The sequence below is a fragment of the Coregonus clupeaformis genome, chromosome 18, assembly GCF_020615455.1.
Source record: "Coregonus clupeaformis isolate EN_2021a chromosome 18, ASM2061545v1, whole genome shotgun sequence".
Lineage (NCBI taxonomy): Eukaryota > Metazoa > Chordata > Actinopteri > Salmoniformes > Salmonidae > Coregonus > Coregonus clupeaformis.
In genome coordinates, this window is record NC_059209.1 from 6,002,486 (window position 1) to 6,019,101 (window position 16,616).

Here is a 16,616-nt window from a genome sequence, read left to right on the forward strand (position 1 = left end):
CTGACTGCCATTAGGTACCGAGATGAGATCCTCAGACCCCTTGTGAGACCATATGCTGGTGCGGTTGGCCCTGGGTTCCTCCTAATGCAAGACAATGCTAGACCTCATGTGGCTGGAGTGTGTCAGCAGTTCCTGCAAGAGGAAGGCATTGATGCTATGGACTGGCCCGCCCGTTCCCCAGACCTGAATCCAATTGAGCACATCTGGGACATCATGTCTCGCTCCATCCACCAACGCCACGTTGCACCACAGACTGTCCAGGAGTTGGCAGATGCTTTAGTCCAGGTCTGGGAGGAGATCCCTCAGGAGACCATCCACCACCTCATCAGGAGCATGCCCAGTCGTTGTAGGGAGGTCATACAGGCACGTGGAGGCCACACACACTACTGAGCCTCATTTTGACTTGTTTTAAGGACATTACATCAAAGTTGGATCAGCCTGTAGTGTGGTTTTCCACTTTAATTTTGAGGGTGACTCCAAATCCAGACCTCCATGGGTTGATAAATTTGATTTCCATTGATAATTTTTGTGTGATTTTGTTGTCAGCACATTCAACTATGTAAAGAAAAAAGTATTTCATAAGATTATTTCATTCATTCAGATCTAGGATGTGTTGTTTAAGTGTTCCCTTTATTTTTTTGAGCGGTGTATAACAGAAAAGAGATCATGAAATGTTCCTCATCAATTCAAATGGACATTATAGACCTCTTTGATCATTGCATTTCAGGCACAAGTCAGAATATGGCAGTCTATTCAAATGAAAAAGAAGGGAAAAAGTAATGCAATAGGTTTGTATCCTGGTGACAAATTAATAACACTATAATACCTTTTAAATGAATTAGAAATGTTAATGTCTTCTTCATCACTTTCTGGAACTTAACCTGTTTGGAAACAGTGAAAAAATGGGAAAACAAATTATTCCATGAACAGAAGAAAACAAACACATTACTGATGGAGATTTAGGAACAACCAGAGCCATATATTTGTATTCATCTAAATATATTTGGGAACAACCATCTTTTGTCTTCTAAAAGGTGATTGGAGGAGGGCTCTTCGTAACGCATATCCTGACCACCTTGTTGTGGGTCACGCTGTGGTGGTACAGCGTCGGGTGCACAGTGAAAGTTATTTAAGATAGGCCTACTCTTCAAAGAGGTAGGGTTTCAGGAAGATGGGCAGGGACTGTGTTGTTCTCAGTAGCAGTGTGTGGGTATACACAGTTGTGTTGTGGAGGAATGTGAAATGACAGCTGTTGTTCTTTGAACTTGTTTTTTCATTTATACAATTTCACATCCTGGTAAATTTCCTGTAATGACAGACATCAGGACGTTCTATATTAGTATTCAGCAGTTTTCTGTCCTATGAGGTTTAATGGATCATGACGAACGGATAGCAAAACTGTCGGGCAAATTGACGTTCAAAGAAGTCATTAGCCATTCCAACCAGAGCTAATTCACGTGCATCACCCTTAATGTAAATGCAGAATCCTACAATGCTTGCAGCTCTACCGCCACTTTCTGCTAGTAGAATGAGCACTGTGTTCAACAATGTCTGCTAAAGTGGCTATCGCGAAAAAGACATCATGAAATGTTCCTTATCAATTCAAATGGGCAGTTAAGGACTATTTTATATCACATCTCAGTCAGCAGGTGGCAGTCTCTTCAAATGAAAAGGAAAGTTAAAGAGTAAGGCAACTAGCCAAGCAATAGCCAACTAGCCAAGCAATAGCCAACTAGCCAAGCAATAGCCAACTAGCCAAGCAATAGCCAACTAGCCAAGCAATATTGTCATTTATTTGCTTGAGGTGAACCGTTTATTGGGTTTGGAAGTGACAAATAATGCAAACAACTTTATTGAGATATTTACAACCTCCATTGACGTCATTTATACTGTCTAATGATATAACTGTTGTAAAGACAAGGTATTTATTTTAAGCTCCCCCAGGTTTGCAACCTTACCTTTTTGGTATAATTTAGCAGACGCTCTTATCCAGAGCCACTTCCAATACATTTTATAGTTAAACCTGTCATGAGAGACTGGGTTTGGTTGGGGTCAATTCAGTCAATTCAGGAAGTAAACTGAAATTCCATTCCAGTTTTCCTTATTGCTTCAATTGCCTCGTTAGAAAGGCAATAATGAGGCATCGCTTGACAGTTACAGTTCCTTTAGAAAGTATTCGAACTCCTTGACTTTTTCCACATTTTGCTGTGTTACAGACTGAATTTAAAATGGATTACATTGAGATTTTGTGTCACTGGCCCACACACAATACTCCATCATTTCAAAGTGGAATTACAGTGCATTCGGAAAGTATTCTTACCCCTTGAACTTTTCCACATTTTGTTACAGTACAGCCTTATTCTAAAATGGATTAAATAGTTTTTTCCCCTTGTCAAACTAGCTACAATACACCATACGACAAAGCAAAAACAGATTTTTTGAAATGTTTGCTAATTTATAATAAATAAATAAACTGAAATATCACATTTCCATAAATTTTCAGACCCTTTACTCAGTACTTTGTTGAAGCACCTTTGGCAGCGATTACAGACTGAAGTTTTCTTGGGTATGACGGTACAAGCTCTCCCATTCTTCTCTGCAGATCCTCTCAAGCTCTGTCAAGTTCGATGGGGAGCGTCGCTATACAGCTATTTTCAGGTTTCTCCAGAGATGTTTGATCAGGTTAAAGTCTGGACTCTGGCTGGGCCACTCAAGGACATTCAGAGACTTGTCCGGAAGCCACTCCTGTGTTGTCTTGGCTGTGTGCTTAGGGTCGTTGTCCTGTTGGAAGGTGAACCTTCGCCCCAGTCTGAGGTCCTGAGCGCTCTGGAGCAGGATTTCATCAAGGATCTCTCTGTACTTTGCTTTGTTCATCTTTCCCTTGATCCTGACTAGTCTCCCAGTCCCTGCCGCTGAAAAACATCCCCACAGCATGATGCTGCCACCACCATGCTTCACCATAGGGATGGTGCCAGGCTTCCTCAAGACATGATGCTTGGCTTTCAGGCCAAAGAGTTCAATCTTGGTTTCATCAGAACAGAGAATCTGGTTTCTCATGGTCTGAGAGTCCTTTAAGTGCCTTTTGGCAAACTCCAAGTGGGCTGTCATGTGCCTGATTGGTGGAGTGCTGCAGAGATGGTTGTCCTTCTGGAAGGTTCTCCAATCTCCACAGAAGAACTCTGGAGCTCTGTCAGAGTGACCATCGGGTTCTTGGTCACCTCCCTGACAAGGCCCTTCTCCCCCGATTTCTTAGTTTGGCCAGGTGGCCAGCTCTAGGAAGAGTCTTGGTGGTTCCAAACTTCTTCCATTTAAGAATGATGGAGGCCAATGTGTTCTTGGGGACCTTCAATCCTGCAGAAATTTTTTTTGGTACCCTTCCCCAGATCTGTGTGTTAAAGGAGGGGGTCACAGTTCCGGAGCGACCCACTAGGTGTCATCCTCCGACAACCTTAGGCACCTCCTCACTCACAGTCTGGACTAATCAGTATCCTATTGGTGTCACCTGTGTCTACCTGTTCACCTGTGTATTTATGCCCTCACTTCCCTGTGTTCCCTTGCTCAGTTTTCTCTGTTAGTTTCTCTATGTCCAGCAGTACTACTCAGTGTCTGATTGGAGACCTATGTACAGGTACTTGAGAAGTGTTCTCCCTGTTTCGTTATTTGTTTCAGTCGTAGGTAGTATTTTGTATTTTGGCTGTCAGCCGGTTTTTGGAGACTTATTTGCTCCGCCTTTATTTTATCATAATAAGTCCGTTATTTTGTATTTGGCTTCGGGACCACCAGTAAAGATCCTTGTTTCACCATCTCTGCCTACTGCCTACTGTATATCCTGCACCGCACCTGGGTCACACCTCACACCAACCCTTACACTGTGTCTCGACACAATCCTGACTCTGAGCTCTACGGACAATTCCTTCGACCACATGGCTTGGTTTTTGATCTGACATGCACTGTCAACTGTGGGACCTTACATAGACAGGTGTGTGCCTTTCCAAATCATGTCCAATCAATTGAATTTACCACAGGTGGACACCAATCAAGTTGTAGAAACATCTCAAGGATGTTATATGGGAACAGGATGCACCTGAGCTCAATTTCGAATCTCATAGCAAAGGGTCTGAATACTTATGTAAATAAGGTATTTCTGTTTTTTTTTCTTATTATTTTTAATACATTTGCAAACAGTTCTAAAAAACTGTTTTCGCTTTGTCATTATGGGGTATTGTGTGTAGATTGATGATTTTTATTTAATCAATTTTAGAATAAGGCTGTAACATAATAAAATGTGTAAAAGGGAAGGTGTCTGATTACTTTCCGAATGCACTGTATGTTTTCTTAAAATTTTACAAATTATACTGAACAAAAATATAAACATTCATCAATTTCAAATATTTTACTGAGTTACATTTCATTTAAGGAAATCAGTCAATTGAAATAAATAAATTAGGCCCTAATCTATGGATTTCACATTACTGGGAATACAGATATGTATCTGTTGGTCACAGATAACTTTTTTTTAAAGGTAGGGGCGTGGATCAGAAACCAGTTAGTATCTGGTGTGACCACCATTTGCATCATGCAGCGCAACACATCTCCTTTTCATAGAGTTGATCAGTGGTCTGTGGAATGTTGTCCCATTCCTCTTCAATGGATGTGCGAAGTTGCTTGATATTAGTGGTAACTGGAACACGCTATTGTATATGTTGATCCAGAGCATCCCAAACTGTCACGCCCTGGCCTTGAGAGGCCTGTTGTCTTTAGTTGGTTTGGTCAGGGCGTGAGAATCTATGCTAGAAATTCTATGTTTATGTTCTAGGTATTGTATTTCTATGTTTGGCCGGGTGTGATTCCCAATCAGAGACAGCTGTCGCTCGTTGTCTCTGATTGGGGATCATACTTAAGTAGCCTGTTTGCCTACTTTAGTTGTGGGATCTTGTTCAGTGTTAGGCTTGTATGTGTTTAGCCTGAGGACTTCACGTTACGTTGTTTCTTGTTTTGTGTATGTTTATTGAGTTAAATAAACATGTTCGCATACCACGCTCCACCTTGGTCTGACCCGTCTCGCAACGATCGTGACAGAAGATCCCACCTCCAACGGACCAAGCAGCGTGCCCAGGAGGAGCAAACACCCTGGACACAGGTGGGGAAGATGTGGTCTTGGGAGGAGATATTTGCGGGTAAAGGACCATGGGCGAAGGTAGAGGCCCAGGCAGGAGAGGGACACCGCCAGCCGAGGAGGAAGCCAGAGAGGCAGCCACAAGAAAACAATTTGGGGGGGCTAAAGGGGTGGTCGGGGAGCGAGAGAGAAGAGCCCCGACCACTGCACCCGGTGGGTTTCCAGTTTGAGTCCCTACGACAATGGGAACAGTTTTATACTGAGGAGTCGGAGGAAGACGACGACGATGAGTTTCTGTTCACTAACTCGTGGGGGCTCCCGGAGGAGTGGAGGACTGGTACAGTTGTAGACCTACAGCGCCGGTTCCCAGTCCGGAACGCCTCGTGCCTGCTTCTCGCACCAAGCCAGTGGTGCGTGCTCCCAGTCCGGTAAGATCCGTGCCTGCTCCTCGCACCGAACCAGTGGTGCGTGTCGCCAGCCCGGTACGCCCTGTACCTACTCCCCGCACCAAGCCAGTGGTGCGTGTTCCCAGTCCAGTACGGCCCGTCCCTGCTCCTCGCACCAAACCAGTGGTGCGTGTCGCCAGCCCGGTACGCCCCGTATCTGCTCCCCGCACCAGGCCAGTGGTGCGTGTTCCCAGTCCAGTACAGCCCGTCCCTGCTCCTCGCACCAAACCAGTGGTGCGTGTCGCCAGCCCGGTACACCCCGTACCTGCTCCCCGCACCAGGCCAGTTGTCTTTAGTTGGTTTGGTCAGGGCGTGAGAATCTATGCTAGAAATTCTATGTTTATGTTCTAGGTATTGTATTTCTATGTTTGGCCGGGTGTGATTCCCAATCAGAGACAGCTGTCGCTCGTTGTCTCTGATTGGGGATCATACTTAAGTAGCCTGTTTGCCTACCTTAGTTGTGGGATCTTGTTCCGTGTTAGGCTTGTATGTGTTTAGCCTGAGGACTTCACGTTACGTTGTTTCTTGTTTTGTGTATGTTTATTGAGTTAAAAAAAACATGTTCGCATACCACGCTGCACCTTGGTCTGACCCGTCTCTCAACGATCGTGACACAAACGTGTTCAAGGGGTGACATGTCTGGTGAGTATGCAGGCTTCCAGGAATTGTGTACAGATTCTTGCGACATGGGGCTGTGCATTATCATGCTGAAACATGAGGTGATGGCGGCGGATTAATGGTACAACAATGGGACTTAGGATCCATTCACATTTTACGTACTGCCAAATTCTCTAAAATGACATTGGAGCGGCTTATGGTAGAGAAATGAACAATTAATTATCAGGCAACAGCTCTGGTGGACATTCCGGCAGTCAGCATTTCAATTGCACGCTCCCTCAAAACTTCAGACATCTGTGGCATTGTGTTGTGTGATAAAACTGCACATTTTAGAGTGGCCTTTTATTGTCCCCACCACAAGGTGCACCTGTGTAATGATCATGCTGTTTAATCAGCTTATTGATATGCCACACCTGTCAGCTCATGAAACATGGTACCAACACTTTACATGTTGCGTCTTTATTTTTGTTCAGTGTAATTCAAAATGAAAAGCTGAAATATCTTGAGTCAATAAGTATTCAACCCCTTTGTTATGGCAAGTTTAAATAAGTTCAGGAGTAGAAATGTGCTTAACAAGTCACATAATACATTGCATGGACTCACTCTGTGTGCAATAATAGTGTTCAACATAATTTTTGAAAGAATACCTAATCTCTGTGCCTCACACAAACAATTATCTGTAAGGTCCCTCGGTCAAGCAATGAATTTCAAACACAGATTCAATCATAAAGTACAGGGAGGTTTTCCAATGCCTTGCAAAGAAGGGCGGGCACCTATTAGTAGATGGGTATAAATAAAACAATCAGACATTGAATATCCATTTGAGCATAGTGAAGTTATTAATAACACTTTGGATGGTGCATCAATACCCCCAGTCATTACAAATATACTACCTAAGTCAGTTGCCGTAGAGGAAGGAAACCGCCCAGGGATTTCATCATGAGGCCGATGGTGACTTTGAAACAGGGACAGAGTTTAATGGCTGTGATAGGAGAAAACTGAGGATGGATCAACAACATTGTAGTTACTCCACAATACTAACCTAATTGACAGAGTGAAATATTCCTAAACATGCATGTTGTTTGCAGTAAGGCACTAAAGTAAAACTGGAAAAAATGTGGCAAAGAAATAAACTTTCGGTCCTAAATACAAAGCGTTATGTTTGGGGCAAATCCAACACAATACATCACTGAGTACCACTCTTCATATTTTCAAGCATGGTGGTGGCTGCATCATGTTATGTGTATGCTTGTCATCGGCAAGGACTAGGGAGTTTTTTTATGCTAAAAAGAAACGTAATAGAGCTAAGCACAGGCAAAATCCTAGAGGAAAACCTGGTTCAGTCTGCTTTCCAACAGACCCTGGGAGACAAATTCACCTTTCAGCAGGACAATAACCTAAAACACAAGGCCAAATAAACACTGCAGTTGCTTACCAAGATTACGTTGAATGTTCTTGTGTGGCCTAGTTACAGTTTTGACTTAAATCGGCTTGAAAATCTATGGCAAATCATGAAAATGGTTGTCTAGCAATAATCAACAACCATCTTGACAGAGTTTGAAGAGTTTTAAAAAGAATAATGTGCAAATATTGTACAATCCAGGTATGCAAAGCTCTTAGACTTACCCAGAAACTCACAGCTGTAATCGCTGCCATAGGTGATACTAGTATGTACTGACTCAGGGGGTTGAATACTTATCTAATGTTAATGTTTTCTTTTTCATTAATTTGTTACAAATGTTAGAATTGTTCTTCCAATTTGACATTACATAGTATTTTGTGTAGATCACTGACACAAATGACAAGTAAGTCCATTTTAATCCCACTTTGTAACACAACAAAATGTGGAAAAAGTCAAGAGTTGTGAATATTTTATGACACAGTCAAACATTATGTTATTTATGCTGAATTATTTCCTTTTGAAAGTTGGTGGTAATATCCAAGCTAACCCCGAAAAAAATATTCAGGGGCTTAGTAAAAGTATGCAGGTTTCAGATTTTACTTCAATATTTTAATCTTACTTAATTTTTGTGTTCAAAATGCATGACATTCGAAAATGTAAATTCAATTTAATACACTGCAAAATCTAAACGATTATTTGTGTGTAAAAACAACTACGAGGGAAGTTCTGTTTAATTTATTCCAATTTCATATTTTCTCTCAACTTAAGAATTGTACGTTTTTGCAACAACTTGACATGTGGCTCTGTTTTTAGAGGATTGTGTGGGTAATTCAATTTATTATATTTTTACACAATGTTGTGTGCATGTTGGAAGAAATAAAATGATATTTCTATATTAGTATTAGGCAGTTTGCTGTGCTATGAGGTGTAATAGATCATGATGAACGGATATCAAAACTGTTGGGCAAATTGACTTTCAAAGATGTCATTAGCCATTCCCACCAGAGCTAATTCACACAAATGCAGCATCCTACAATGCTTGCAGCTCTACTGCCACTTTCTGCAAGTAGAATGAGCTCTGTGTTCAACAATTTTACATTTTACATTTTAGCAGACCATTCCAAAGCAATTTACATTTACATTTTCGTCATTTAGCAGACGCTCTTATCCAGAGCGACTTACAAATTGGTGCATTCAACTTATGATAGCCAGTGGGACAACCACCTTTAAATACAAAACATTTTTATGGGGGGTGGGGGAAGAAGGATTACTTTATACTATTCCAGGTATTCCTTAAAGAGGTAGGGTTTCAAGTGTCTCCGGAAGGTGGTCAGTGACTCCGCTGTCCTGGCGTCGTGGGGGAGCTTGTTCAACCATTGGGGTGCCAGAGCAGCGAATAGCTTTGACTGGGCTGAGCGGGAACTGTGCTTCCGTAGAGGTAGGGGAGCTAGCAGGCCAGAGGTGGATGAACGTAGTGCCCTCATTTGGGTGTAGGGTCTGATCAGAGCCTGAAGGTAAGGAGGTGCCGTTTCCCTCACAGCTCCATAGGCAAGCACCAGGATCGGGTCACCGCTTTGATGTTAGCGGAGAACGACAGGGTGTTGTCCAGGGTCACGCCAAGGTTCTTTGCACTCTGGGAGGAGGACACAATGGAGTTGTCAACCGTGATGGCGAGATCATGGAGCGGGCAGTCCTTCCCCGGGAGGAAGAGCAGCTCTGTCTTGCCGAGGTTCAACTTGAGGTGGTGATCCTACATCCACACTGATATGTCTGCCAGACATGCAGAGATGCGATTCTCCAAACAATGCCTGCTAAAGTGGGTTAAATGGCTAATAATCAAAAACATGAAAAAAATGTTAAACATTAAAACACAATCACTGAAAGTAATTGATCAAAAAGATAAAGTAGATCTAACAAGTAGTTTTGGAATTGATACAATTAAATTGGATATACAGAGGGGGAAAAAGTATTTGATCCCCTGCTGATTCTGTATGTTTGCCCACTGACAAAGACATGATCAGTCTATAATTTTAATGGTAGGTTTATTTGAACAGTGAGAGACAGAATAACAACAAAAAAATACAGAAAAACGCATGTCAAAAATGTTATAAATTGATTTGCATTTTAATGAGGGAAATAAGTATTTAACTCCCTCTCAATCAGAAAGATTTTTGGCTCCCAGGTGTCTTTTATACAGGTAACGAGCTGAGATTAGGAGCACACTCTTAAAGGGGATGCTCCTAATCTCAGCTTGTTACCTGTATAAAAGACACCTGTCCACAGAAGCAATCAATCAATCAGATTCCAAACTCTCCACCATGGCCAAGACCAAAGAGCTCTCCAAGGGTGTCAGGGACAATATTGTAGACCTACACAAGGCTGGAATGGGCTACAAGTCCATCGCCAAGCAGCTTGGTGAGAAGGTGACAACAGTTGGTGCGATTATTCGCAAATGGAAGAAACACAAAAGAACTGTCAATCTCCCTCGGCCTGGGGCTCCATGCAAGATCTCACCTCGTGGAGTTGCAATGATCATGAGAACGGTGAGGAGTCAGCCCAGAACTACACGGGAGGATCTTGTCAATGATCTCAAGGCAGCTGGGACCATAGTCGCCAATAAAACAATTGGTAACACACTAGGCCGTGAAGGACTGAAATCCTGCAGCGCCCGCAAGGTCCCCCTGCTCAAGAAAACACATATACATGCCTGTCTGAAGTTTGCCAATGAACATCTGAATGATTCAGAGGAGAACTGGGTGAAAGTGTTGTGGTCAGATGAGACCAAAATCGAGCTCTTTGGCATCAACTCAACTCGCCGTTTTTGGAGGAGGAGGAATGCTGCCTATGACCCCAAGAACACCATCTCCACCGTCAAACATGGAGGTGGAAACATTATGCTTTGGGGGTGTTTTTCTGCTAATGGGACAGGACAACTTCACCACATCAAAGGGATGATGCACAGCGCCATGTACCGTCAAATCTTGGGTGAGAACCTCCTTCCCTCAGCCAGGGCATTGAAAATGGGTCGTGGATGGGTATTCCAGCATGACAATCACCCAAAACACACGGCCAAGGCAACAAAGGAGTGGCTCAAGAAGAAGCACATTAAGGTCCTGTAGTGGCCTAGCCAGTCTCCAGACCTTAATCCCATAGAAAATCTGTGGAGGGAGCTGAAGGTTCGAGTTGCCAAACGTCAGGCTCGAAACTTTAATGACTTGGAGAAGATCTGCAAAGAGGAGTGGGACAAAATCCCTCCTGAGATGTGTGCAAACCTGGTGGCCAACTACAAGAAACGTCTGACCTCTGTTATTGCCAACAAGGGTTTTGCTACCAAGTACTAAGTCATGTTTTGCAGAGGGGTCAAATACTTATTTCCCTCATTAAAATGCAAATCAATTTATAACAATTTTGACATGCGTTTTTCTGGATTTTTTTGTTGTTATTCTGTCTCTCACTGTTCAAATAAACCTACCATTAAAATTATAGACTGATCATGTCTTTGTCAGTGGGCAAACGTACAAAATCAGCAGGGGATCAAATACTTTTTTCCCTCACTGTAAGCAGTGGTGTAAAGTTCTTAAGTAAAAATACTGTAAAGTACTACTTAAGTAGTTTTGTAGGGTATCTGTATCTGACAACTTTTACTTTTACTTCACTACATTCCTAAAGAAAATATTATACTTTGTACTCTATACATTTCCCCTGACAACCCAAAGTACTCATTACATTTTGAATGCTTAGAAGGACAGGAAAATGGTGACATTCACGCACTTATCAAGAGAACACGTGGTCATCCCTACTGCTGCCTATGGTCTGGCGGACTCACTAAACACAAATGCATCTTTTGTAAATAATGTCTGAGTGTTGGAGTGTGCCCCTGGCTATTGGTACATTTTAAAAACAAGAAAATTGTGCTGTCTTCTTTGCTTAATATAAGGAATCTGAAATGATTTATACTTTTACTTCTACTTTTGATACTTCAGTATATTTTATCAATGACATTTACTTTTGATACTTAAGTATATTTAAAACCAAATACTTTTAGACTTTTTTCAAGTAGTATTTTACTGGGTGACTTTCACTTTTACTTGAGTAACTTCCTATTAAGGTATCACTACTTTTACTCAAGTATGACAATTGGGTACTTTTTCCACCACTGGATCTAAGCCATTTTTTAGGTGCTGGACTTTAGGCCTATATACAGTAAGTTAAATATATTATAAATAAGAATATCTCATCTTGGAAATGCTCAAAAAGCTGAAGCAAATAGTTACCAGATTTTGTAGAGTAGAACTATCACAATATTTTTTACAGTGTGGTAAAGTCCAAACCAATTAATTAAAAACAAACATATCATGAAAAAGAGATCATGAGATGTTCCTTATCAATTCAAATGGGCAGTTAAGGACTATTTTATATCACATTTCAGTCAGCAGGTGGCAGTCTCTTCAAATGAAAAGGAAAGTTAAAGAGTAAGGCAACTAGCCAAGCAATAGCCAACTAGCCAAGCAATAGGCAACTAGCCAAGCAATAGCCAACTAGCCAAGCAATAGCCAACTAGCCAAGCAATAGCCAACTAGCCAAGCAATAGCCAACTAGCCAAGCAATAGACTATTTATTGTTATTCATTTGCTTGAGGTCAACGGTTGATTTGGTTTGGAAGTGACAAACAATGCAACTAACTTTATTGAGACAGGAAATTGCAAAATTGAGTGTCATTATTTCTTTATTTGAACAGTCCAATTATTTGTTTTATTTTACAACCTCCATTGAAGTCCTGTATACTGTTTAATGATATAACTGTTGTAAAGACAGTGTATTCTAAGTAGGACATTACGTTTTTGGTAAAATTTAGCAGACGCTCTTATCCAGAGCCACTTCTAATCAGTGCTTTAAATTCAATAGGTAAAACAACCACGTATAAAAATCATACAAAAACACAATTTAAATAAATATACATTACGGTATTTGCAACCCTTTTTCATTTCATAGCTTTTTACAGATACTCCCAGATTAACCATATGTTGCTTTGAAACGAAGGTATGATTCCAGACATCGAATGGCTACATCATCCACCTCTGGGTCAAACTTGTTAGCGATGAGGTGGTGGTGTTGTAGGAGCCACCGGAGATCTCCAGCCCCGTAGACACACATAGCTCTCCTGGAGGCACCGGAGCAGGGTGGATATGGGGCTCCTTTCCTCACATCTCCTTCCAGGTAACTCCACTTCACCATGCGAGCGATGGCGTTCATGTCTGATTCATGGTACTTAATGTGGGGAGGGTTAGACCCTGGCACTGAGGGCATGCACTGCAGAGTAGCCCACAGGTGCTCATCAGGACTGTAGGTGTCCCTCTCCCACTCCAGCAGGGCCCGAACCTCCTGGCTGTCAAACAAGTGATGGACAAAGTCCCTGGAGACCACGAAATAGGCATTTCCGGAGAACATGTGGTTGCTGATTGGAGGAGGGCTCTTCGTAACGCCCGTCCTGACCACTATGTTGTTGGTGATGTTGTGCTGATACTGCCACCAGCGTTTCTTTTAGTCGATGGTGGTCTCAGACTCCATGCTGTTCCTCCCGTTGAGCAGTTTGAGTGACTGAACCATCTCTGCGTTGGTTTTAATGGGGAAATCTGTTCCACAGGTATTGAGCAGGTACCTCCAATGGACAGGTGACTTCAACAGGTCCCTCATACAGTTTAGATCTGCCTGCACTCGAGACCACGATGCGTAAACTACACTCTCTGTCTTACTTGCCACAAACACATTGGTAAAACAAGACACAATAGCCTTTACTGCAGTCCTGAATTCCTCAGAGGATTTCTGGTCCACATGCACGCAGTATACATTCTGAGGTGTGTACACGGCACGCAGGAGTCGCTCAAACATCTCAATCTTCTCATGGACCACCATGGAGTAGGCGATGGGGAAGTCTCTCTCCTCCACACTAAGGGGCATCATGACGAACCCTCTGTCTGTAACGTAAGTTTTACAGTTTCGGATCACGTCATGGTAGAACGCCTCAGATAGAAGCTTGGGATTATTCTTTTGTTTTCAGAAGTCTTCTGAGCTGCTCCTTGTCAATGCCCTTCAGGTCTCCTCTGATGATGGCTGAGCAGGCTGGCAGGTCGTCTGCGTAGTCTTGTGGCAGGAGGTCAGGTTCTGGGAGCGGGCTCCTCTCAGAGCAGGTTGGGCGTCTGAGTGTTCCAGAGGAGAAGAGAGATCGAAACGCACATTAGGATGAGAGAGGTTTCTGAAGAAGCATATATGTGATTTTGATGACCTAAGGGGACCCATAACTATTTATATATGTATTATTCGTATTTGTGTGCAGACCATAGCCTGGGAGCACTGCTGTTAAATAATGAATGTCACACACACTCAACTCAGTTTAAAGGTAATTATTAACTTTAACGGGCATGGCTTTATACTGTCTACAAATACTTGAAATTAAAATGTACTAAACTTGGAACAAATGTTGAAAATGAATTACTAGCCTACAATACCACACTTTTCAGCAGTTCCAAGTATTGGCATGATGCTCTAAATTACACAATTCTACCCACTTACCCCACGCAACCAATATTGTTGGACATTTTTTTCCCATATAGAATTATGTACATCTAAAACACTTGGCCATATGCAGGTAATGGTTGGATGTCGTCTCGGCACCCAGGACCAAATCTCCAGCTACTAATTTTAATAGTTAAACCTGTCATGAGAGACTGGGGTTGGTTACGGTCAATTCACTCAATTCAGGAAGTAAACTGAAAACCCCCATTCCAGCTTTCCTTGTTGCTTCTATTGCTTCATTAGAGAGGCAATATTAAGGCTTTGCTTAACAGTTCTAGTGACACGTGATCCAGTCAAACAGTATGTTATTTCTGTTGAATGACTTCCTTCTGAGAAGGTGGGGGTAAAGTCCAAACCACCTTGTGGTGCAGTGTAAAAAAAGGATTCAGGGGCTTAGTAAATATTATGATTTCTACATAAAAATGCACATTTCTGGTTTTACTTCAATATTTTAATACCTTACTTCATTTTAATGTGTTAAAAAAAATGGACATTCGAAAATGTAAATTACATTTAATATACTGCAAAATCTGAACAACTATTTGTGTGTAAAAACAACTCCAAGGGAAAGTTTGTTTAATTTACTCTAATTTCATAATATTTTCTCTCAACTTAAGAAATGTAAGCTCTTGCAACAACTTAACATGTGGCTCCTTTTTAGAGGATTGTGTTTAATACATTTTTTTTTTAAACAATGTTTGAAGAAAGAAAAGTAGTACATTTCTATATTAGTATTAAACAGTTTGTTGTGCTATTGTAACATATACGCAGGGAGCCAGGAAGCATTTGCAGACGGTGAGTTTAATAATAATAAACATGTAATAGTAAACTCTGTATATTGGCGCCGGAGAAGATGGCTGCCGTTTTACAGCCCTCTAACCAATTGTATTATTTTGTGTGTTATTTCGCGTTATTTGTAATTTATTCTGTACATAAAGTTTTCTGCCACCGTCTCTTATGACCAAAAAGAGCTTCTGGATATCAGGACAGCGATTACTCACCTCGTATTGGACGAAGATTTTTTTCTTCAACAAGTCGGACGCGAAGGATATCCTACAGACACCCGACAAGGCCCAAATCCCTGTCATTCGCAGGAGAAAGAGACGGCGATATCGTGGACGTAGGTCGGGGTGCCTTGTAAGCATCCGACAGCGAGCGAGTAAACTGCCTCTTCCATCAATCCTATTAGCCAATGTTCAATCATTTGAAAATAAATTGGACGACCAAAGATGAAGGTTATCCTACCAACGGGACATTAAAAACTGTAATATCTTATGTTTCACCGAGTCGTGGCTGAACGACGACATGGATAACATACAGCTGGTGGGATATACGCTACATTGGCAGGATAGAACGGCTGACTCCGGTAAGACAAGGGGTAGCGGTCTGTGTATATTTGTAAATAACAGCTGGTGCATAAAATCTAATACTAAGGAGGCCTCAAGGTTTTGCTCGCCTGAGGTAGAGTATCTCATGATAAGCTGTAGACCACACTATTTACCAAGAGAGTTTTCATCTATATTTTTCGTAGCTGTCTATTTACCACCACAAACCGATGCTGGCACTAAGATTGCACTCAATGTATAAGGCCATAAGTAAACAGGAAAACGATCATCCAGAGGCAACGCTCCTAGTGGCCAGGGACTTTAATGCAGGGAAACTTAAATCCATTCTACCTAATTTCTACCAGCATGTTAAATGTGCCACCAGAGGAAAAAAAACTCTAGACCACCTTTACTCCACACACAGAGACACGTACAAAGCTCTTCCTCGCCCTCCATTTGGCAAATCTGACCATAACTCTATCCTCCTGATTCCTGCTTATAAGCAAAAATGATAGCAGGAAGCACCAGTGACTTCGTTTTTTTTTATTTAACTAGGCAAGTCAGTTAAGAACAAATTCTTATTTACAATGACGGCCTACCCTGGGCCAATTCTGCGCCGCCCTATGGGACTCCCAATCACGGCCAGATTGTGACACAGCTTGGCATCGAACCAGGGTCTGTAGTGACGCCTCTAGCACTGAGATGCAGTGCCTTAGGCCGCTGTGCCACTCAGGTTAATAAGTAAGTGGTCAGATGACGCAGATGCTAAGCTACATTACTGTTTTGCTAGCACAGACTGGAATATGTTCCGGGATTCTTCCGATAATCTTGAGGAGTACACCACATCAGTCACTAGCTTCAGCAATAAGTGCATCAATGACGTCGTCCCCACAGTGACCGTACGTACATACCCCAACTAGAAGCCATGGATTACAGGCAGCATCCGCACTGAGCTAATGGGTAGAGCTGCTGCTTTCAAGGAGTGGGACTCTAACCCAGAGGCTTATAAGAAATCCCGCTATGCCCTCCGACGAACCATCAAACAGGCAAATAGTCAATACAGGACTAAGATTGAATCGTACTACACCGGCTCTGATGCTCGTAGGATGTGGCAGGGCTTGAAAATTATTAAAGAC

General features: G+C 42.1%; 1 protein-coding gene across 1 annotated transcript; it reads right to left on the reverse strand.

The window, feature by feature from the left end:
• Nucleotides 1-12,290: 12,290 nt before the first annotated feature.
• Nucleotides 12,291-13,805, reverse strand: LOC123493101 (beta-1,3-galactosyl-O-glycosyl-glycoprotein beta-1,6-N-acetylglucosaminyltransferase 3-like; the record flags this gene model as incomplete). Its single annotated transcript, XM_045226996.1, is given in 2 exon segments — nt 12,291-13,637; nt 13,639-13,805. Coding segments are annotated over 2 exon segments (1,209 nt in total), but the record flags the coding sequence as incomplete, so codon positions are not given.
• Nucleotides 13,806-16,616: the final 2,811 nt, after the last annotated feature.